The following is a 25,338-nucleotide window of genomic DNA, read 5'->3' as shown; positions in this document are numbered from 1 at the left end:
AGCAAATACATTCCTTATAAGAAAGCACACTTTATAATTTATGCACAGATAGGCGCTATGATACTTAGAGTAATATGAACATATTAAGTGTGGTATTTCACAACTTCAGCAGGGCAAGAGCAAGCATTTTCTGGGAAAGTGCATCGACTTTACCCATAAGAACATTTCATGCTTAAATCCCGGGGGTTCTTCCATAGCTCAGCTCATCTTTTCACACTGCATCACAAAAGGCAGGACAAAATGACCTGCTAAAGCACTAATTTGGTAAGCTTAAAGGGGAATCCTAATCAGCCTCTTCATATTGTGATCCTTTCTGGGCATATTTTAATTTTTGTTGCAGTGACAAGGCCTAGTAGCTCTGAAGTCAGAATATCTACAGCTGGAACAGAAACTAACAAAATGCCAGTTACCAGGAATTGACAAACCTTAATGAGCCAGACCCATAAATATATGTATTGCCCTTCACTGTACATCTATACTGTATCCTATATCCCACAGAGACTTTGTAGGACCTAGCACTCTAAAACAGCACAACAAAAGCCCAAGCCAAAACTGAACATCTAGTTATAACACTGCTATCAACAGGAGAGACTTCCACTACAATGAAGTACCTTAGACACTTGCTGTACATAAAATAGGTCTTCAAACGGTCATAATTTCATGCATAAAACACTACAAGCAGAGAATGATCATTCATTAAGATTATTAAAAAGGTCTTTCCATGCCCTTAATAAGTAACCAGAGTAATTCAGCATGCTGCTCTCCTACTGTTTTGGCTTACACTTATCAAGCCCAGCCAACAAAGCTCTCAAGAGGTAGTGAGAATTTTAGTCTACACATCTGAAGGGCACCAGGTTTGCAAAGAATGATCTAGAGGCAGCTTTCTCTTGTGCATCAGTGGTTTCCCATTTGCTAGAATACTAACACAAGTTTACTGAACAGGCACCTAATTTTCACTAAAGGACTTTACAACATTTTTAGCCACATGTAAATTGGGGAGGAATCCCTAACCAAGAGCAATAGTTCTCCAATCTTCATAGAATTTGAGCACTTAAGGCATCTCAAATTATGTAAGGACTATTTGTGTACTATGTCCCTTCACCACATTCCATGGAAAAAGTCAGTAACCTTCCTATCTGCTTTTGAACAGCTCTAACAATTCATTTATTCCTGGAATTTCTAGACAGAAGGTTACTTTAAAATGTTTTATTGCTTACCAAATTAAACTGATCTATCAAATGTTGGGTTGTTACTTAGCAACAACAGCTTCTTTTTCTTGTTTAACACCCATCTTAGCTATTGTTTTCGCTATCGTTTGTTAGGCTTTCTGCAAGGTCATTTAATCCAGCTTTGTTCAATGCAGTAATCAGATTTTCCATTGTAGCGTGGATCCCTTCTTGGTCTTGCCAAGTAACAAGCAGCTGCTTAGCTCTCATCTTCACATCTTCACTATCTGATTCAATTTGCCTTATATCAGAGTCTTTCATTTCCAAATATGGGGCCAGAACATTCCAGTATTCCCCAAGCTTGTTAGCAAGCAACTCTATTTGTTCTCCTGTTACAAGTTTATCCCGTTGAGCATCTGGACCTAAAATCAAACATAAAAAAGAATATTTAGAGAATAGCATTGTATAATGCAGCACTCAACAAACCTGTTTCTGAAAACTAACAGCTTGTTAGGATTGTCCAGTTTCAGTAAAGAATTATCCTTTTACATTCATGCTTCCAAGTTTTATTTAAATTCTACTATCTTAAAATCATATTACAGAAGGTGCATTTGTGACTATAGACAGATCACTTGTTAGGCTACTTTTATACTCCCTGAAAGTGCAAACCTCAACCATTACTTTTAAGTCAATCCGTGATTTTAGACAGTTGTCTTCATTTACTAAACATTGAAATTGCCCAGCTGATTTGCATTTGTTTTGCAAGTTCGAAAGGAATCCCTAACTGCTCCAAAAGAAAGCTGCCTGTTCCCCAGTGTTAATGACTATTGTTTATTGGTCACGTTCATTTACAATATATTTCAGAAACAGCCCTCAATGAAATGAAAACTGGATGGCCAAGGAGCGGGAAAAGGTTTACATGTAGCTGGTAAGAGACATTGTCAGGAAGGGGGTATTTGAACTTTTAAAAACAAGTAGGAGTGAGATACAGCAAAGGGAAAGGCAGATTTCTGCTGAAGTAAAGAGGATGGGAAGTAAAATTAGTAAACAAAAGAACAAAAGCTACTAAAATGAGAGAATGCAATAGAGCAGGTAAGTAGCATAAGCAGGATTCCATTGAGGGAACTAAAGCAAGGCTGACTTTTCAGTACTATTGTGGAGGGTGGGGAGGCACTGATGAATAAGCATAGAAGACTTGCATGAAATTATAGCATGAATCAGAGAGCAAACTGGATATGAAGTGATCACATGAGGAAGGAAGACATCATGCAAAGGAATTTAATAAGAAACACAAAAAATAAGCAGACCAAAAGGTATGGAAAGGAACGATCAAGGACATGCCAAGTTTAGGGACAGACACTGATTCACAAATTGTGAGGCAGGAGATGGAACTGGAAGGATGGTCTTTGAAAACTAGCTTTAGAAGAAGAGGACAAATTCTCAAACTGACTCGCTTCAGGTGGAAATATATACCAATAGTTTTCATAGAACATAGCTGATGAGCAAGTGCAACTGTTGACAAGGTGATGCTGTTTTGGAAGAACAGAGTTTGCACAAAGGAGCTATGATAGATGCAGGAAAAAACCTCAAGAGACAGTACTCTCAAGGTCTCTCAAGCACAGACTATCCATCAAGAAGGCCAGGGTGCAATAAAGTATGAAGGATTAGGAAGCCCTGGTTTTGTGCCTTTGTGTGGCTCCTCTTTCTGAACATGGGACTTAAGTATTATTACTGCTACTCAGAAGCAGTAGACAGGATGAACTTGGGGGGAATGTGGGTCTGCTCACATACTCCTTTTACAACACGTGTTGAGGAAAATGGGAAAACCCCAAGAACACAGTCTTACTTTCATTGTTTTCCTTTAACAAAGCATCATTATCTTCCTCATCTTCATCCTCGCCTGTTTTAATTTCTTCGGAAGGAGGCTATAATGAGAGAACTGAGTATCACCGAATGGATTTGTACGTAAAAAGAATTTGCTACATGGTGATTCCTGACCTACATGTAGCAGAACAGAGTTTAGAAAGAGACATTTGGAATTTATAAAGAAACCATACCTTGCTTTTATACAGACGTCTATTCTAAAACTAATCTTAATATTCTTTTAAAGGTAAAGGTAAAGGTACCCCTGCCCGTACGGGCCAGTCTTGACAGACTCTGGGGTTGTGCGCCCATCTCACTTAAGAGGCCAGGGGCCAGCGCTGTCCGGAGACACTTCCGGGTCACGTGGCCAGCGTGACATCGCTGCTCTGGCCAGAGCCAGAGCCGCACACGGAAACGCCGTTTACCTTCCCGCTGGTAAGCGGTCCCTATTTATCTACTTGCACCCGGAGGTGCTTTCGAACTGCTAGGTTGGCAGGCACTGGGACCGAGCAGCGGGAGCGCACCCTGCCGCAGGGATTCGAACCGCCGACCTTTCGATCGGCAAGCCCTAGGCGCTGAGGCTTTAATATTCTTTTAAGATACTGTAAATCAATGTTTCTATGAATTCCCATGCAAAACTGCTAAGAAGACAGAAATTACATCCCATTGCAATGAAAATGAATTCTTAGTAACTGGTTCCAAAAAATAATCACTCGCTCAAATTGACCTCCCAGAACTAACTGAAAGCTTCATTGTCAAGACAAATTCCTGTTCTCTTATTTTTTCCTGTATATTAAAAGGCCAAGAGAATGTCCAGCCCACAAGGCTGAATCCTTCCAAGGAAGATCATGAGCCAAAATAAAAGTAGATGTACAAAGCAAAAAGGATCCTTTAAACCCAAAATTCATGTCTCCCTCCTCATGAGAGTTCTTTTCACAAATGCTAAATGTTACAAAGACAAGACACACAAACAAAATCATCTGCTTGCAGTTTAAGGGCAGAGTGTTATAAGCATTTAAATAAATAATCAAAGGTATTTTACTACTTACAGGTAGTTCTTTAGCTAATTTGATGACCATGTTTTCGAGGTATTCTGGTAAACTCTTGAATTGCTGATTGGTTGGCTGGAAGAAGTGGGGGCTTCTACGTGCCAATAGCCGTAGTGCTCTCCAGCCGTAGTTAGAATTATTCACAACCCTGCCATCAAAGTCAGAATTAGTCTGCCATTTGGCATCTAGGAAAAAGGAGCTTGTTTTCTCAGCTTTGTTGTACAAGCCAAACTATGTTTGAAGCAGATGAACAAATCAGTGCAACATGGATGAGAAATGTAAACGGCAATGAAAAATGATCTGCAGTACATACTTAAACTCTTTATCAACCATGTTTTCGGGATCTGCCTGTTCAATAGCCTCTTCAAAGAACTCTTCCAAGGTTGGCATATATTCTCTAGAAAATAAAAGTCAGGTTTAGTGTTTAACTTTCTAGACTGCCTTCATGTTTCCATGTCTTAGGTGCAATTCCTTCAATATAAGAGTGGCCAACAATGAAATGAGGAAAAAATACTATTTTTTTCTACTGTCATCAGCATTTTTGATGTAGGTTCTATTGTGGTTGAACAGCTCAGTGAATTGAAGACTGTTCCTTTTACTGTGAATATCTGAATCTGTGAATCTGAATCTGTGAAACATGCAAAAAGTATTCCATCCATATCAAAGCATCAAGAAATACTACTATTTGGATTAAATCCATGTTTGCAATTATAGGAGCAAACATAGGTGAAATATCTAGCAGATGTCCTTTGTGATACCTCATGCCCTAATACCGGTAAGAAACTTACTGTAAGTCTCTTGATTATCTGCTCTCCCTCTCTACATTAATTCATTCAAATCACTTCATGGGTCTTCTGGCTTTCAGCTTTTTAAAACTGTTTTGGGTTTTCGTTTGTTTTACAATTAAGTGGTATATACATTCTATGAAATAAAATATGAAACAAAGAAATAATACAGCTTTCTCCAAGAAGCAGCTCCCATATGGGCAAGCCACCTTGAAAAACTGAAAGGCACAGTAAATAAAGTCAATTGACCTGACTAGGACTTGACAAAAATCATTTTTTTTAAAGAAGCAATGCTCCTTTTACAATATATATACATTCACAGACCCAGGTTATAATCTGAAGGCACATAAGGCCACCATCTGACTGAAGCTAAGCAGGTCTGGTTAGTGCCTGGATGGATGACCTAGAAACTACCTTGGGATCCATGGTGAACAAAACAGGATATAAATGTAATAAAATAAAGTGAGCAAACAAACATTATTATAAAACTGCCATATTACTTTAGGATGTACCACTGGCCACAAGAGTTCCAACTGGTTTTATTATGGACCACCCTGCCATATTCTTTTCGTATGACTTACCGGGTCTCAGATTTACAAGCTTCCATGTTATCAGGGCATAAATTCCAGAGTCGAGTCAACTCTTCACTAAAATGAGAATGAAAAAGCAGGTCACTGCATTGTTATGAAGTGTGTTTTGATGAGCCAGATATTTTGCAAAGAGGGGCTTCTTCAAAGTGAAAAAAATTGCATTAATTGTCTAAAACACACATACACACACATTACTGTACCAAAATTCTCATGTAAAAGATCAGATCTAACACCCTTAAATCCCTATGTAGGGAACTTCAATACACACTGTTCTGCTGTTTCTGAAATGAACACAGGCTCAGCAAGAAAAAGGCCCAAGTCTTAAGAAAAACTAAAATAGAGATAAAATGAACAGGAGATACTGCCAACAATTATGCATGGGCCTTGCAGCTGGGCCTTGTTCTGTCACTAGTCTTGGTCTGCTATAAAAGCTGTGGCCTTTTGGCCCTCCAGATATTGCTGAACTACATCTCCCATCAACCCCAGCAAGCACGGCCAATGGCTGAGGACGATGAGAGTTCCAGTTCAGCAACATCTGGAAGTCCAAAGGTTTCCCACACCAGCACTATATGATGACACTAGAGCAGGAATAGGCAAACTCAGCCCTCCCAGATGTTTTGGGACTACAACTCCCATCATCCCTAGCTAACAGGACCAGTGGTCAGGGTTGATGGGAGTTGTAGGCCCCAAATATCTGGAGGGCCAAGTTTGCCTATGCCTGCACTAGAGAGTCTTTTTTATTGCGGGCCACAGCTGTGGAATGCCCTTCCCCTGGAAATACAGATGGCAGAGATTTTGATGGGGTTCCACTAGCATGTAAAAATATGGTGCAATGGGTCAATGGCTGTTAACCAGAAGGTTGGTAGTTCGAGCCCGCCCAGGTGCCGCTGTGGGCAGGATTCCTGCATTGCAGGAGTTAGACTCGACCCAACTCTACAATTCCATGATTCTATGATTTCATTTCTACAAGCATTCAAATTAAATGAGTAAGACTGCCCTCCTCCCCCTGGGCATTTTCATACTGCTGCACTCATTAACAGATGAATTACTTGGTTTGTTTAATCATTGTGTTTTCTGTTTTGCTGGGATCTTTTTAATGTGATGAACGGCAGCCTAAAATGTCAGAAATAAATTTATCTATTGACATTCATAATTTAACCAAGCCTCAAAATAACCATTTTCATATCATTAAGTGATCTATAAAAGATTACAGATATATAGATGATGAAATATAAAGGTTTAACATACTTCCCCATCAGAATTTTTCGGTTAGGTCCTTTCCCCAGGAAATCTTCAGGAACAGGTCTCTTTCGCACAAAGAGTCTTATTGGCTTGGGATCACTTGGTCTACAGAACAGATATGCTAAGGTTAACAAGCAGAATGGTGCAAAAAGCTATTACCTGTTCTACCTTGGGCAAAGAATTGTGTTTCTTTTTTATGTTAAAATGCCACCCCGAGCTCCTTAGACATTTTCCTTAGCTGTTCCTGAAAATCTCAAAGTAGAGGTCCATAAAATGACAAGAACCTACCAAGGTTATGTATCATGGGTAGGCAAATTAAGGCCTGGGGGCCGGATCCGGTCCAATCGCCTTCTAAATCTGGCCCGTGGACGGTCCGGGAATCAGCATGTTTTTACGTGAGTAGAGTGTGTCCTTTTATTTAAAATGCATCTCTGGGTTATTTGTGGGGCATAGCAATTCATTCATAGTCCGGCCCCCCACAAGGTCTAAGGGTCAGTGGAACGGCCCCCTGCTGAAAATGTTTGCTGACTCCTGTTATGTATCAGGGGGGGGGGAGAGCTCCCTGATATGAATTTGTTTCTAAATAGTTTAATATAATACAACATAACCTGTTTATTAGCTTGAAAATGTTATATATAAACACAGGTATAACAAGAAGATGAAGCCTTGAACCTGAATGTTGATCCAATATAATACAATCTCTAAACAACGTTTTTGAACTTACCTTTCCTTCACAAAACTTGGGCAACCTTCGTTTTTCCATGCATTCCAGTTCTCTTCAGTGTTTAATATGTGCTATAAAAGCAAAAACATATGAATGTGTCAGTGTGAGTTACTGTCACCTTCAGTATTAGCATTCTTCATTTAAAGAAATCTGCATTATGAATGTATCAGGTATCTAGGGTAGAGGTCAGAGGAGAAATACAATCTTTGTGTTTACTTCTGATAGTGGGAAAAGGTAATCTTTTTTTAATATGGGTTGGATTCAGAATTCTGTTCTATTCACAGGACACTCTTGCTAGAGGAAGAGTGTGGGAAGAAAAGGCTTCTTAGTTCAGCAAAAATCTGCTCTAATTGAGGGACCTGCTGGAAGAGTGTTGCTGGTGGCACAGGGACTGCCAGCCTTCACTTGATCACACTGCATTTCATAAATGGAAAGACCCTTCCATTCGTAGAAGGGCATCTCTGTACCCAACCCCACACATATTCGTGCAAATGTGTCACAGTTCCATGGAGAATATCTTGTAGTTAGAGGGCAAAGTGCCAGCAGACATTATCAGTAAGCAAGCATCTGGTATAGCACTTGAAACTGTCATTTCACTGTTTTGACGCAAACCCCATTTAAGTGGATGGTACTCATCTAAAATTTTATTCAGCTCTATTTATGAAGACGTCACTCACCTCTACCATTTTTGAGAATCTCTCTCCATCGGGAGGATTTTCTGAAAGAAGCTGTTACCAGATGTCAAAGAGTTAGCCAAAGGTTGCAGCATCCAAAGTTAGGACTGCAGCTTCAGAAATATCATAAATACAAAGTAATATATTTTGGTTTCTAATTATCCAAATTGTGCTTCACAATCTAAATAGCTTAACCAAACTTGATTTTTCAAATGTAACAAAACCAAACCAAAACCAAAACCGACCAACGTGTACATATATTGCCCGCAGTCTATATCACTGACCTGGTAAACTAATTTTGTAGTATCTTCAATCCACAGAGACTGCTCATCTGTCAAAATGTAGTTTGAACTAGAAAGCAAGCCACCACATATGTCAAGAAAACTGAAGTTCCGCATATTTAAATTAATAATTTGAGTATTAATGATTCCCACCCCCATGGTCCCTGAAGAGCTGTTCTGGAAGGTTCATGGACCCATTAGAGATGGATGTGAGGCTGCTAGGGAAAGGAAGTATTGGTGAAAATGCCCACCTCCTAGATCACAGTTCCCTCTTCCATTCTGGGGAACAATAAAAAAAGTTTCTCCAGGGATTTTATACAGGTAAAAATAAAGCATTTAAAAAACGAATTAGTTCAAATTTAATAATACTAGCCTACCTTTTAAATTTCACCTGTCCCTTTAGATACTGAAATAATATTAAATACTGCAATAGGATGTGTCGGCGGAAGTTGCTGTCACTCAGCTGTAAATCCATTAACTGAAAGAAAAGATGCACAGATGGATAGAAAGGCTCCTGCAATGTATTTTACAACATAAACGGAAATACAGAGCGGTAAAAGTTAACCATGGGCCCAACAATGCAGGATGGGTTGTATCCTGTATCAGTTCTACTCAAAGCAGGCCCACTGAAATTAACGATAATTTCAACAGGTCTACTATGAATAGATCTTAGTTGAAGACCACCCAATATTCCAACTAATTATTGCCCATTGGTAAGATAACACTCCTTTGCCCACAAAAGCTAGTTTTCATGCAAGTTAAGAACAACAAATACAGTACCTTCTCACTTGTGAGGAATTTAGCAAAGTAAACATGCTCTCCGCCAGCTTTCAGCTCTTCCAATTTCTTTCTCGACGCTTGGGTGTCATCCAACTTGTAGCTCTTAAAGACAGCCAATACTTCTTCAGAGTACTTGTTAAAATTGAAAAAAAAAATTGCAATATTTAAGGACAATCACATCCACAAATCAGACCTGAAATTTGATCTGCAGAATGCTGATCTACTGATGCTCCTTTGCAGAGTCCAACTTTAACATTTACCTACTCTGTCAAACACTATACACAGCCTGGCGTCAGTTCATTTATCAAGGACCTACACGTCCTCCAATGATATATGCCATCATCTGTCAATACCGTTTACACAGGTCAAACAGGGCAGTTACATAGCAAAAAGAGGGCACACAAAACAGAAATAGAGTCACCAAGCATTACCTTCAGAAACGTTTTCCACGAAACCTTTTCGTAACATTGCACTGGATTCCGAAAGTAATCTTGAAGTGACCAGAACTTTCTATACAGGTTGTAATCTATTGGAATGGAACTAACAAAATATTTAACATATAAACTCTAACACACTTCTGCTTATTCCTGAAGATACATTCATTTATCATTTAAATTTATACCCCACTTGAGGTGCCCAATTAAAATGAACACACGAATGCAGGCAGGAAACTTGCCCAAGTTCCCTCTTCAACTCATAGAATTAATGTGAAAGTCGTTAATGGTAAATGCCTCTCTGTTAAGCACCCCCTTTTAGAAAATGCTGTATATAACTAAATAATAAATAATAATAAATAAATAATGGCTGTGGAATGTCTCTAGTGAACGATGACATTTTTAATTAAGAAGCTACAATGTTATGAATTCTCTATTTAAAAAAAATCTTGCACACCTGAAGGAAAGCATTATTTGCCTCGACTTTGCTTACTACTGTATTTTTCACTCTATAGGATGCACCCGACCATAGGACGCACCTTGTTTTAGAGGGGGAGAAGAAGAAAAAAAATTCTCCCCCTCTCTGCTCAGCGCCCCTTCAGGGAAGCAGCAGGAGAAATGGAGCCCCTTCCATTTCTCCTCCCACTTGGCTGAAGGGGCGCTGCGCAGCTCTCCCTCTCTGCTGAAGCCAGGAGAGTCTTGCTCTCCCAGCTTCAGCAAAAGGAACCTGAAGCCTCCGGAGCGCACCGACCCCTCTCGCTCTCCAGGCTTCAGCAAAAGCAACGCGAAGCCTCTGGAGCGTGGAGGGAGCGCTCCCACTGTGCTTTGGAGGCTTCGCGTTGCTATCACTGAAGCCAAGGAGCCTGCATTCGCTCCATAGGACGCACACACATTTCCCCTTCATTTTTGGAGGGGGAAAAGTGCGTGCTATAGAGTGAAAAATACAGTAGTTCTAACCACATTTCTCATTCGGTTCCTTAAACATGCCAGCAAAGACCTGATAATCCACCAATACAGCTCCAGTTTTCGATTGTCACAAAACAGTGGCAGAGGACACTCTTGCAACCATGTCAGTCAAAGCTAGCTAATCAAATTAACTGCATTATGTGTATCACTAGCCACCCAGAAATATTTTCCACTCCGATACAAGCTAGTTGGGTGAAACTGTTTATAAACATTATCCTGAATATTTCATCATGGATAAGAGGACATGGAATCTGTGCCCTCCAGATGTTCCTGGACTACAACTGGGACTTATGGGAGCTATCGTTCCTTAATAACTGGAGGACCAAGGGCTCCCCACCCCTGCTCTAGCCACAGAAAATATTTCATGCATTCCCCCCCCCCCCATTTTAGAACAAACAAATGGATAAATTGGTCTAAGAGCTTACCAGCTTGTAGGAGCTTCATCATCTCCCATCTCACCTTCCTCTACATCCATCCCTTCATCTCTCTCCTCAACATGCTGAAGAGAAAGAGGGCATTTAGAATTAATAACGCTGAAAAAGGCTTTGCACCAGAAAATTAGGAGATGCAGATTAAAGATTAAAATATTATTTATCACAGGAATTCTAAGTAATTAGTAAACTACAAAGGGCTCAGAAAAGATACAGCAATTTCCTCCACCTTGTGCCTTCTCCCCTTAAGACTCCAGTTTAGAAAAGTGCTAAAATTTACAACCGATACTTAAAATAAATTATCTTCACATGTATATTAGTAAGTAACTGAAGATTTTTTTTTAATTGTTTGCCCTCTTTAGAGAGTTGCATGTGTATTTGTTCAGTATATAGAAAGCAGAGTGCTATTTTATGCCTTGTTTCCCACAGAATGGAAAATATAATAGAAAATATAAGATAATAGAAAACAAAAAGAAGATGACACACCTTCTGTCCAAGGGTGCTGTCTTGCTCACTGGTATTATAAACTGTGATATTTTCCAAATTAAATTGACTTTGCAAATTAAGCCCTGTAGAAAAAAGGATGCACATTAAAAGCCAAGAAAAACAGAGGAAAGAATTATACCCAAAACCCAGTAAGACATTTGTAACTCGCATATGTCAATTTACAGAATATAAGATATGATGTTTCCCATCAACAGTATAAAAATCAATCACTGTACTGTAGCTACAATTAAGCAAGACAGGAAATATCTACCATTACCACCTTCAGAGAGTTCCTTGGCTAAGGCAGGCTACATAACTAAACAGATTACAAGCATAATAAAATTAGAAAAGAACTTAAGATATGCAGCAGACTTCCATTTTTCCATTTGAGTATGTTTATGTCATACACTAACAAATCTCACCTGATTTTTCTGAAAGTGGGAATAATCTAGCCAGGAATAGCTGGATTCTTCCACAGAATACTGTATTTTGGGATTTGGACAATCGTCTCAGGAGGTCTAAACAAAGAGATAAATAAGGAGAATATGTTTATCTTATCATGCCTCCAGAGTTTTTATAATTTGTCATGGGCAGACTGTGGTATGTTAAGGATCTGATAAATGTCCTACAGGCAACCAACTTCTTCACTTCCCTCGCTTGGCTAACTAAGACCAGCAGCGGAGTGTGGCTTCCCAGCCAGGGCAGGACCACTGAGGCATGCCCAGGGGCAGGACATGGGAGGGCAATGTGAGGACACAGCAGGGGAGAGGCCCCACCATGTCACTGGCTAAGACTGCAGTCCTAACCTCAGTGAGAAGCAGACCCAAACAAACTCACTAGGAACTACTTATGAGCAATCATGCAGTAATTCTCTGAACTTCGAATATATACACAATACTAATACCCTGTTCCAAAGAGTTCAAACTAAAGCACATGTTTGGCTGCAACATGAAATAGCTTTTTATCTTTAATTGTGTAATAATAATAATAATAATAATAATACCCCACCCATCTGGCCAGGATTTCCCCAGCCACTCTGGGCGGCTTACAGCATATCTAAAAAATTATAGCACATCAGACATTAAAAATTTCCTGATACAGGGCTGCCTTCAGATGTCTTCTAAAAGTCAGATAGTTGTTTATTTCCTTGACACCTGATGGGAGGGCGTTCCACAGGGCAGGCGCCACTACCGAGAAGGCCCTCTGCCTGGTTCCCTGTAACCTCGCTTCCTGCAGTGAGGGAACTGCCAGAAGGCCCTCGGAGGTGGACCTCAGTGTCTGGAGTCTTCAAATGTAGTTGGCTTGGAGACAAGTGAAGTTTCCATGAACTGAACTGAAAGTTGTGCAAACTGGGGATGAAGTGGAGAAACAAGACTACTCACCATTGCACATTCTCAGCAAGTAATTCTTTCCTGCTGAATAAAATGTGTTCTAAAAATAAAGTACCAAAAGGTTGTGATCAGTTAACATTTTAAGTAAGAAGGTTGGAGGTTACACTGATACTGTAAATAAATCCACTTAACTGTAGAAGAAGAACAGTCACTTTATATCAGGCCAAGCCCAGAGAATGCTTGTGGACAACTTGCCCACAGCAAGATTATGGGTGACAATCAATTATGTACATCCACTTGTGCAACAAAAAATCCACTTGGGTCACAGGACATCCTGTTTCTCTTAAACACGTCTCCAGCTCTTTGTGTGCCCCCAGAGTCTGCTACAGAGAGTTCCTCAACTCTCCAGACCAGATTTTGGTGGTATATGGGGGCCACAGAGTAGAGGAAAGGAAGGGAGAAGCCCTGTGAATTCCCATTATATATTAATTAATATATCAATTATTTCCAGTCAGTCAGTCAGAAATGTTCTTAAAGAAAAAACACAATGTAGCAAAACAAAATTAATTTAAAGTGTTTCAATCCAAAATTACACCAAACATACAACTTCAGAACAGCAGACTTTAAACAGCACCTCACAGGTCACATCCTGCATGGGGCGCAAGAGTAGTGCCCAGCACCACCTTCTAGGATCATCCTTCCAGGAAGGGTGAGTTATTGCTTCTTTCTTTTCTTTCTTGCAACTAATGGCTTAACAAAGCTATATATCACAGGTGTATATTGGAAAGCAATACAGAAACCCAAAAGTCTTCTAATAAACAAATTTATCCTGGAACAATAATACTTACAGATTTCCATGTAGTTACATTCTTTTCCACAAAGGTGAAAATTTTATCACATTGATCCAAAGGAAGGCAATCCAAAACATCTCCCAAGAGGACAAAAGGGGTTGATGCAGTGCAGATACCTTCATGGGTCAGAATACATGTATATATTAGCTTCAAGATTTTTTAAATGTTTATGTTGAAAGACTTTTCAATTCAGTGTACAATCTAATCAAAATATGTTTTACTCGATTTACAGGTGCAATTCTTTAAATCTAGTCTTACAGCCCAATTCTCTCTCTCTATATATATATATTTACCCAAAAGTAAGTCCCACTGTCTTCAGTAATGCTTACTTCCTAGCGTATTTAGCACTGCAGCCTTAGAAAACAGTAGACGTTTAAAAGCAATTTCAGTTCAGTTGTTGTCAAATAGGAATGAAAAGCTAGTAGTAATTACTAATAGAAAAACTTGGTATCAAGCCACTCAGTGTCCCCTCCTCACAGAAAAAAACCCCAATTGGCTGCACGGTGCCAGAACGTTACAAAATATTATTTAAGGAGTATTTAAAGCAGGGTTTTTAATTATTTTATTCTATTTTATTTATTGTAAGCCACCTGTAAATTTTATAAACAAGCAGAAAAACTGTCCACACTCACCTTCTGTGACCCCACTAATAACAAGTGATATGATAGCCAGGACATTTTCACAGGAAGCTTGGTTTATCTGAACAAATATAGTACAAAGTAAACATTACTTTACAGGTGAAAATCCACTAAAAACCAACAGCCACACCAGCACATTGTCAAGAAACAACATTAAACTGCTACAATGGCTTAGAGCAATCTTTCCAAATGTGTTACCCTCTAGATGCTTTGGAGCACAACTGCCATTAGTCCCAGCCAGCATGGCCAATGGTAAAGGATGATGCAAGCTGATGTTCAGAAGATCTGAAGGGTAACACATCTGGAAAGGCTGACTTAGACAAAAGCAAGTGAAGCAGGACTTAAAGCTAACTAGTAAAAATGCAGGTTTCTCCAAGACATTTATAGTCTGCTTAATTATTTGCATTTCTAAGCGGCATACATAAAAACAATTTAAAAAATCATAAAACCGAACACTACTTTAAAATGCCTCCTTAGTCGTGTGCCTGATGTTCAGCAAGGAGAGAATTTCACAGGCTTGGTCCACTACATTGAATGTACAACTTCTAGTAGTTACAAGCGATGCATCTGACCCATGAGGAACCACCAACAGAGACTCCCCACCCCCAAAATCTCAGTGACTGGGCCAGGATAGAGGGGATCAAGCATTCCTTAAGCTATCCTGGACCCATGTAGTAAAGGGCCTTGTAAATGAATTCAAGAACCTTGAACCTTTCCTGGTAACATATGAGTAACCTGAGCAAGCTTTTAAGCACCACTGTTATGCACTGGCAGTAGTCTTTCCCTATCACTAGTATAGCTGCAGCACATTGCACCAGCTGAAGCTTCTAGACCAGACACAAGAGCAGCTGCACATAGGCTGCATTGCAATAATCAAGTCTTGTGGGCCCTGCAACATTGAAGAGGGCCCTCAGGAGTGACTGTATCAACAGCTGTCTTCATCTGCCCATCCCACAACAAGACCAGGGCCTCAACAGGGTCCCCAGCTCCATCTCATGTGAAATCCCCCAGAGCAGTCAGGAACCTATCTGGTTCCATTGTCTCTTGGTGAAGACCATCTGAATGGTTTCCTCACTCCCTCAGAGTGGGGCTGCTACCAGAACTCCAAACTTCACCAGGAAGTGTTCCAACCCTCACAATAGGTTATGACCACCTCTCTCCCCACTAGGGACAAGGACCAAATCAAGGGTATGCCCTGCTCTGTGTGTTGGGTTGGTGACTATCTGGGACAGTCCTGTGGTTGCCATGGAAATCATGTGATCTTGAGCTAGCCCTGATGCAACCTCAACATAGATGCTGCAGTTGTCCAGGACCACAGTCTAGGTTTCCTCCAACACAACACCAAGAAATTATAGTTTTTGGTTCTTCAAAAAGATCAATCAAAGCATTGAAGGTTCAACTGATTTGGTGGCTTCTGACTCCTGACGTATCAGAAGTAATAGGTATCATACATTTTTTACTTCGAAAGGAACCATACACTTTCTACTGACAGTGATATGTAGAGTTACAACAAGTAGTACTCACAATTTCTTCTTCCAAGGCAACTCTGAAAGCTTGATCCAGGGTAAACTTTTTTTCATTTTCACTACCAGAGGAGAAAAGCGTTAAGACTATTTTGCCAAAGCCTTCCATATCAACATAATTAAATACATGTTAGGAAACAAAAAGCAAACTAAAGGTTACCTTCCAGGTATCTGGCTGAAGGCACTCAGTAAAGGTTTAATAGTTTTGTTCTTAAGTGCATCTCGAGTTGAGTTCTGAGAAGAAAAGGCAAGTGGGAAAGATTGGGTTTTTAAAGTAGCATTTCTATTCAATACTATGTGTAAATCTGTATCAAAATTAATTTATAACCCACCTTTCTTGCATGATGGTATTTAAGATGGGTAACATATGGTTCCCAGGCACAAATCAGAACTGCTTCACTTTAGCAAAGTTTATGCATTGGGGCCTTCTCACCACAACCATGGATAATAGGGATTTTAAAGTTCCATATTTACTTAGAATTTAATTGCTCTAGTACTTTAAATCCAAGACTTTACTCATATGAAAACATGCTATAACTCATAGCACAGCCTAAACCAAAACTAGACTTGTCTAACCAGACTGACTTTATATCATTAGAGTTCAAATTATAATTGAATATCTTCAGTACAAGGAAAGAATTCATGACTTATGTGCACTCAGACCATAAAATCTTCTTGGGTCATTCCAAATCAAGTGATCAAACTTTTAATGGTTGTTGTTTTTTACCTCGTTTCATTTTCTTAACATTTTGTACACTTGTTGAACAATCAAAACTAAGTTTAAATCTAAAATTTAAACTGTTTATCCTATCCCCTTTTTGAGACAATTCGAAATAATAAATGTAAGCATAAAATGTGCTTCAAGGTTTGTGTATTCTATACTTAAAGCTTTTAAACGCTGCAAAAATGCATGCCCTTAGCCATGCAGTTTTGAAAACAGATATGGAAATGTAACATGATGGGTAAAGGTAAAGGTAAAAGACCCCTGGACAGTTAAGTCCAATCAAAGGTGACTACGGGATGCAGTGCTCCCATAAGCACAATCCAAACCATAGTTTCTCAGAACAAAGCACTACATATTTAAGTATTATTTACTCTCAACTAAGTAGACTTAGGAGTGCATCCATTCACCTCTGCAAATAACAAACAAATGTGTTTTTGGTTGAATTAGGGCCAATTCACATGATTAAACTGGAATGTTTGGAATACAGACTGAATAAGTCTAAACAAAATCAGGCTACAATGAAATACTCATGTGACTACATTTTACAGTCTAAGCAAACCACCTGAAAGCGGGCTGAGTTCCTTTTAGAATTAGAGATGAGATAATGAATTACAGTGATTATACCGAATGTTAAACTTACTATTACATTATTATATATTACATTCAGCTGTTATACACGTCCCTCACTAGTTGTCTGTACCAAGAAACAGTGATTTGTATGAATGAACATCACCACAGGTCCAGCAAGCTACTTCTATTTACACTCCTTTCTCCACACACCAATTAAAGGTGCAGAAACCTTTGGGCATCTGACCACCCTACCGGAAGCAAAATTTCGACATCTTCTCAAGGAGGACAATGTCGCCCTGTGGTGGGTTATCAGCAAACAGCTGTTATTGCTGTTCCTTATATCCCACCGAAGACAGGAGTGCCTGGCGTGCTCTGGTCCATGGGGTCACGAGGAGTCGGACACGACTGAACGACTAAACAACAACATATCCCACCATTCATTTCCACAATAAAGATACGGGCATTGAAAACGAAGCTAAAAACACAATTCCAAAGTGCAGAAGATATCAGCGTTGAAATGTGGTCGATACAAATGCAAGTGATGTCCCTCTTATTAATACTCAACAACAGGTCTGAAGCCTATGGCTTTAGGGGTGAGGGTGGGAAACGGTCAGGTAGAGAGGGAGCTCCGTAATAATAAGAATAATATATTATAAACAAATTATTCATACCCCGCCCTCCCCAGCCCACGGCGCCGCCGCCGAGGGAAGCCACGTCCACCGAAAATGCTACATTTCTAAACACATTTATTGGGTAGGACGGGTGTGAGTGTGTCGTTTTTTCGGGGGGGGGGGTGGCATGCAGAAAGCAGCGTGGGCTTCTCTCCCCGCTCCCCCAACCCAGTTCGTCCCCATCCATTCCGGATACAAGCGGGGATGAAAAGGGAGCTCAAGCGAAAAGGACAGGCGCTCGGGAAGCCCCAGCTCTCCGGAGTCGCCAGCGGCGGCATTCGCGCCCCAGCCCGCCTCCCCGCTCACCGTGAAACGCAGCCGCGCCTCAGGCAAGCTGAAGAGCGGCGGCGGCGACATAGCACCTCCTGCAAGACTCGGCGAACAACCGGCGGCCCGCTCTGGTGACGCCATCCCTTTGCGTCTGCGGAAGTCCGAAGGCAGCCGCGAGCGCCCCCTCCTGTCCCGGAGGAGTCTTTTTAGCGCCGAGAAAAGGGCGACTCGGAAGAGGAGGCGGAGTTTCGAGGATTCTGAACCACGTGACTGCTCTGTGCCCATTCAACTCTCGCGTCGTTCTGCCTCGTTTTATTCTCAGTTCGTTTTGTGGCGAGGGAGGTATGGCTCGCTGGCTCTCCACCTTAGTTTGATCTTTCCTATTAGTTCCTTCTAAGAAGCAATAGCTTTCTTATTTTCCTAAACCCAGAGTCCCAGCATGATTGTACCCAGGCGTGAAGTGTGCTCCTCCAACAGGGATTCTATATTCAGTTCAGCTTCTGCTGAAGTTGGACCTTTTATTTAGCTTTAAAAGAAAGCATATTTTCATGTGTGCAATATCACACACAGGTGTGCAATATCAAGCCCCAAATGGTGCAATTCAGAATGAGTGTGGGCTGTGGCACACTTGCACAGCAAAACAAAGGAGGGCATGAACTATGTGGAGGGGAAATGGGTTGACCCAAGGTCACAATTTAATTCAGCTGGAAGAAAAAGAATTCATAAAGATGGAGCGGGAATAGTGCACAAAAGATCAGTAGCACCAGTTGCCTCTGTCCACATAATAAGGTTATTTCTTTAATTTGTATACTACCTTTTCAAGAAATGCTGGGTAAGTTAAGGTAAAATAATGTATTTCCAAATCCTAACACCGTGTTGGCAGGAACATGGGATTAAATGCAATCTTTCCATCTACAGTTCTACACACATTTTATTGCATTGCATAATTTATTGTGGTAAAAATGTTCATTGAGTTCTGGAGACTTTTTGATACAGTAACTCAACGACCTAATTTTCCTGCTACGTCTTCAACAGATGTTATAAATGTGTGTTTTTAGCAGACATTGGTGCACAGTGAGTCCCAGTCTGATAAAGTAATAGTGTAGAGGCAATCTCTCTTACAGTGAAGAACTCTGGCGTGTTATATTTTGTATGAGCAACAATGCCTAGGTGTCACCTTGATTGATTCTGTGCAAATTTGTAAGAAAACCAAATAGGAAATTGTTCTTTTAGTGATACTACTGCATAGCTAGATGTTTTCATTTCCTTAACTCTCTGGAGACTGAACACTTCTTGTCACCAGCTTATAAAACAGCGCAGATTCACCTTTGGGTAAGATCACTCTACACTGTTTGTTTGCTTATTAAAACACATGGCACAACACAGTTGCCAGTGCAGTGGGGTTGGGGGTTGGGGAGAGACTCACAAAACCTCTTTATTCCAGATTGTTTTTATGGTCTATTGGGAAGACTAAATGAAATGTTTCTTGTTTTTGTTGACATTGCTATCCTCAGTGGTGCATGAAAAAATGGTAAAGGCCACTCTTTCATAACAACCCTATTTCTCCTTTTAACTCCCACTGCTCTTAAAAGAGCAGTGTTATGATTACTATATGTTATGAGTAACATATAGAGTATGTTAGCCTGATATGACCCGGTTGAGGGGCGAGGGAACCCACAAATGGGAACATCCCTTTTGGCTGATCTGCGAATGCCCATTATTGCCAATTTTTATTTATTTACTCACTATATTTATATAAATGCACCCAATAACATTGTTCTCTAGGTGAATTGCAACGTAAAAATGATACAGCACAATTGAACACAAAATAATAAAAACAATCCCAGCTGGTGGGGGAGGGTGTGGCTTGCAGTGAGCAACATGAATACAGTGGTACCTCGGGTTAAGTACTTAATTCGTTCTGGAGGTCCGTTCTTAACCTGAGGTACCACTTTAGCTAATGGGGCCTCCCGCTGCTGCCGTGCCGCCGCCACGCGATTTCTGTTCTCATCCTGAAGCAAAGTTCTTTTTTTTATATATATATATAATTTTTATTGATTTTCCAACATAAATTTAAAACAAAATAACATACACACATAGACATACAAAAACATATAAACAAGTATAATTTCAAATCCTCTTTTTCATAAACCTTCTTTCTCGGACTTCCCCTTACCTCCCCCTCTCTGCATCCTTGTTTTAAATTTTTTCAACAACCCTTCGCTCTAATTAAATAATAACTTATTTTCTTTCTCAATTTCTTCTCCTAATTCATCAGTCAATTACAGCTATAATTCTATTTTTTCTTTCCCTTGACATTTTAGCACTCATCAATTTTACAACAGTTCTTCTGAAGCAAAGTTCTTAACCTGAGGTACTATTTCTGAGTTAGCGGAGTTTGTAACCTGAAGTGTATGTAACCCGAGGTACCACTGTACTTGGATTATTTCCTCAGCAGAGGAAGAGACCTGGTGCCTTTCTTATTCAGTGGCTTAAAACTGTTGATTTAGAACTAGAGATATCCCCCTGGAAAAATAACAAGTGTTTAGAGCTCTGGGGCCACACAGCTAAGATGGTGGCACTACTAGAGAAGTAATTATACACTTTGGCAAGTACTTACTGAAGGAGCAAATTTTACCTGTACTTCACAGTTTTTGAGTCTTGAAATACAATGAAGAGCAAGTTCAAGTTTATTAAGAAGTAGACCCTAACAGTTTGAAGAGAAAGCACTGATTTAAACCAATCACAAGAAGTATGAACTCAAAGAGGAAAATGGGCAATGTCACAAGAACATCAGTATTCTAATGTTTGTTGAAGTTATTATAGTTCATTGTAAGAGAGAGTAAAAATACTTTTCCAAAAAGAGAAGAAATCCATCCAAAAATGATTATAATATTTATTTTCAAATCGCAAAACTGTTCATGTTGAATAATTAGAAAACAAAGTATACATTTTCCCCATGTGAATGAACCTGGCTGGGCTGTAAGATCAGCATAAGAGGGGCTTATCTCTGGCTCATCATTAGCAAGGAGCCCAGAAGAAGAAAAATTCTCAGTGGTTGCACTGCAAGTTGTGGGGTTCCCCCCCCATCAGTTTGGACTAAAAAGCTTATTCCCTTTTCATTTTTAGATTGCAAGAAAAAACAAACAAACTGTTAATTAATTAATTAATTAATTAATTACTTTATACAAGAAAAGAAATATCTCAAAGTGACCTAAAAAAAAGATACAGTTAAAAAATACAAAAGTCAAAGATAAAATTATGAAAATACTAGAAGTTTCACCATTTGCAAAACAGCATTAAGATTATGACATAATTGACTTTGTATATTGCCCTTCATCCATAGATCTCAGAGCGATTCACACGACTGGTTTGTAAAGCTATAAAGTTTATCTACACAGCTGAGATAATATCCTGAATAAACTTAATTGAAAACTTGACCTTCCTCCCAAATAATTTTCCTCTGTGCATTCCTCTAAGGCTTCAGTGGTTAACCATAAGAAAAAACAATACCATATAAAAAAAGCTAATCAGGAAGAATTAAAAACCACAGAGTGAAAGTAACAATCCAGAGTTCCCAATTAAAACAGTTTCTGGCAGAATGAAAACCATAAAATGTTTTATGAGGGGGCAAGGAGAAATTTCCTTGGCGGGGCATTCCAGAACCTATTGGCAGGAACTGTGAAAGGCTTCTCCCTGCTGCCAGTGAGGCCTATTGTGAGTCACTGGGACACCAAGAGGCCCCCATCCGATAACAGTCTGTACAAGCGGGCAAGTTCATTTTGGTTTCTTCTTGATCGGATACCTCTGGGGAGGAAAACAAAACAATCAACCTGTTAAGTTGTGGGTTGACATAGCAGACGACACAGCGATTTCTCCAAAGCAGCTCTTTATTTTGTAAGCTGGAATAGAACTGACTGGCAAACAGCTCAGCCGGCCTGCTTTTATAGGCAGCCGGCTGTCAACATTGTAGCAGCAACAACCCAGAGTTTCCCGCCTAAAATAACTGACGTGGACCTGAGTGAAAACTATCTACAGACCTGAGTGAAAACTATCTACAGTATCCCCCTGCTGACCCAGGGTGAAACTTCACTACATAACACAACCATTCCTTTGTAGATCAGAACTTGGTAGTGGCCCCTGCCCTGTGGAACGCCCTCCCAGCAGTTGTCAAGGCAATAAACAACTATTTTACTTTTAAAAGACAACTGAAGGCAGCCCTGTTTAGGGAAATTTTAAATGTCTGACGCTGTATTGTTTTTAATATTCGGTTGGAAGCCACCCAGAGTAGCTGGGGAAACCCAGCCAGATGGGTGGGTTATAATTATTATTATTATTATTATTATTATTATTATTATTATTATATGCTCCACTAGCATTGCCTTATTTCAGAAAGTAAAAACCAGGACACCCTCAAAATTGTTGAGTTTTTTTAGACAAACGCCAAAGTTGCTGAGCCAAACAATTGTCCTAAGATCCAGAACAATACGCCACCTTTTGTAATGATTTCCACCCCCCAATGTCAATTCCACCTTTGAAATCCCGGTAATGTCCACGAAAATCCAGATGTATAGCAGCCCTATCCCCACATACATTGAGAAAAATAGTTCATTGTTGATGTAATGCTGCAAAAATCTGCTAACATTCCATTTGGGATCACTGAGAACAACCATCTATGGGGTGTCTTTTTATAAAGAGAAACACATTTCATTATCTAGATTGCAGCATAAATTAGATTTGAGGAAAATATTATAATTTCCAAAGTCCATGATTGGTAGCACCCTTAAAGCTAGATGTTCCATAGCGAAGTAGCATATAAAGGTGTATCTTGTTTTTTCTTCCTCGGTTACAGGTATGGGGATAATCCTTACTGGGAAACACAGATGTGGGGAAGGGGGATTACATACCCTCCAACATTTATCTGATGAAAATAGGGACATCCTATTCAAATAATAATAATAATAATAATAATAATAATAATAATAATAATAATTTTTATTATTTATACCCCATCCATCTGACTGGGCTGCCCCAACCACTCTAGGCAGCTTCCTATATATATATATAAACATAATAAAACACTAAGCATTAAAAAACTTCCCTATACAGTACAGGGTTTCCTTCAGATGTCTTCTAAACTAGTATAGTTACTTATCTCCTTGGCTCAGGGGCGCTTAACTACATATCATCCAACATTTCTCTGATGAAAATAGGGACATCATAAGGAAAAGCGGCACATTGCGGGATCAAATAAAAAACCAGGATGGCTTCTATAAATCCGGGACTGTCTCTGGAAAATAGGACACTTGGGAAGGTCTGTGATTATTTTTTCTTCTGCAGTACAATTGGAACCACCAACCCCCCCACCCCACCCCCAGGTAGGAGCTTTAGGGAAAAGGCCACAAAGGCCACAAATTAAGTTTTAGAAGCATATGCACTATTGAGCTTTGCAGCACACACCTAGGAGCTTTGCCAATTTCATTTGCTATGAAAAGCAGGCAAGTAAAATGGGTAAGAATTGGGAAATGAAACAGGCCAGAATCATGGAAAGCAATATTGACAAAAGGTCCTGTCACAAGGCAATTATCTCCCCTCCCCCACTTGACTGGAAACTGTGCTGTGATTATTTGCAGGAGGCTTGCACAAAGGAAAAAAATGCACTTGGACTTGACTGAGTCACTTGTTTTTATGCATACCAATAAACCTTGTTGTTGTTATTTCAGTTGGCTAGCTGAAAAAATAGTGTGTGTTTATTTTTTAAAAAACAGAATGAATGGATCAAAGAAAAACTATTCCTTTGGATAACTGTACATCAAAGATGTTCTGATTTTATTTACTTTTCCACTTCCTGGCATAAGAACAGTTTGTTAAGTGTACTTATTTGTAACAGCATTGCTGCAACTGGTTATTGTGCCAGTAGATGTCAGAACTGACCCAGAAAACAAGCATGCGCTGTTTGGCTTCTGTTTTCCAGCTTGGGCTTGATGTGCTAGAAACTTGCAAGGCATTTTGACTGCATCAGTGATCCAAAGTAGAGGTCACATCAGTTCTGTTTCAGCACAGCTGGTACATTTTCAAATTAGTAAAGGGCATGTTTTATTTGGAAGTATTTCTCTGTACTTACTAATCCTAGGGAATGTCCTAAGCAAGCTCAGTTGAAAAGGTGTTTGCTTCCCCATCCCTCTCGTGCTTTATAACGAAGCTACTGGTACTACTTCTTCTACTGTTCTTCTTATTCCACTCTGACAAAGTATGTTTGCTGTTCAGATGAAGTAAGAATCTAATTCAGTTAAAGCAAGCTAGCCTAGCCATTCCCAGTTTTTCATGAGTCATTTCCTGCATTGGTCCACCCACCTTATGATAAACAGGAAATAATTTTTCTTGAATAGCAAGTGTGCTTTAAACTCGAAGGCATCACCGTAGTAGAATATGCCTAAATTAAAACCCTTCATGTGTAAAACCACAACTTTGAAAATCAGAAGGAATCCACGTTACATGAAACCACGGATACCATGTAACCAAAGTCACTTAAGAGCGGCTTCTTTAAAAAAGCCTAATGTTTAGTTTGGCTAAAGGCAGATAGGATGGATGGCAGTGCCGGCAAATAAAAATTATTAAAACTGTATAATAGGTGGTTCTTTCCAAGGAGAGTCCAAAATATCTTCGAAACAGAAATATTTAATTGTACCAAAAGCAAGTATGATCCAAATGCAACACAGAGAGAGGGCTTGAGGCTTTCATTGGCTGTAACACGAGTGCATTTTATCAGTTACACCTAATATGCCAGTTGTACTCTTCCAGGATAATGAGGGTTGACCCATGCTTCTGTTAACCTGAATAATGACTAATACAGCCCTACACAAGCTTGTGATCTACCAACCCCAATCCATATACGGTGGCCCACTAAGGTCTTGTATTTTGTTGCCTGCTTAAATAAACCAAAGGAAAAATGAAAGTGTGCAAAAACTGGCCAAATACATTAAAAAAGGACCAATCCCTTGAAAATTGAAGCTCAAAGTAGGCTGGCTGTTAAAAACAACAATAACAGCAACAACACATGTTTTATTTCAGCCTGTCCCTATTATGCAATAGAGGTTTTTCGGAATCCATTGTTTGTACATCCATAGGCTGGGAGGTTTTACTTCATGGATATCAAAGAAAATCCAGTTTCCTTAGTTTTGCTTGGCATACACACTATACAGCTACTTATGGATCTTGGCCCATAGATATTCTTTTAACCCTTCATGAGGCTTTCGTTTAGGCATCCTTTTCATTTTTTACATTTCTTC

At 39.7% G+C, this 25,338-nt stretch overlaps 1 protein-coding gene across 2 annotated transcripts; it reads right to left on the bottom strand.

Moving 5' to 3' along the window:
• Positions 1 to 10: 10 nt before the first annotated feature.
• Positions 11 to 18,207, bottom strand: THOC1 (THO complex subunit 1). Of its 2 annotated transcripts, XM_079984797.1 has the most exons (21): positions 18,086 to 18,207; positions 15,975 to 16,048; positions 15,816 to 15,876; positions 14,286 to 14,352; positions 13,651 to 13,769; positions 12,854 to 12,902; positions 11,894 to 11,989; positions 11,472 to 11,554; positions 10,980 to 11,053; positions 9,586 to 9,694; positions 9,155 to 9,286; positions 8,752 to 8,852; positions 8,378 to 8,444; positions 8,097 to 8,147; positions 7,420 to 7,490; positions 6,702 to 6,800; positions 5,445 to 5,510; positions 4,392 to 4,475; positions 4,079 to 4,226; positions 3,013 to 3,091; positions 11 to 1,588 (listed from the first exon to the last, which is right to left on the bottom strand). In XM_079984797.1, exons 1-21 carry the CDS (start codon positions 18,188 to 18,190, stop codon positions 1,293 to 1,295), a joined length of 2,031 nt encoding a protein of 676 aa, XP_079840923.1. In that variant the 5' UTR covers positions 18,191 to 18,207; the 3' UTR covers positions 11 to 1,292. The 2 variants fall into 2 exon arrangements, with proteins under 2 accessions (XP_079840923.1, XP_079840924.1); XM_079984798.1 differs by lacking the exon at positions 3,013 to 3,091 and having other exon boundaries at positions 1,418 to 1,588.
• Between the last annotated feature and the right edge of the window lie 7,131 nt (positions 18,208 to 25,338).

This window comes from Podarcis cretensis, assembly GCF_951804945.1.
Source record: "Podarcis cretensis genome assembly, chromosome: 7".
Classification (NCBI taxonomy): domain Eukaryota; kingdom Metazoa; phylum Chordata; class Lepidosauria; order Squamata; family Lacertidae; genus Podarcis; species Podarcis cretensis.
This window is presented reverse-complemented; position numbering and strand designations above follow the sequence as displayed.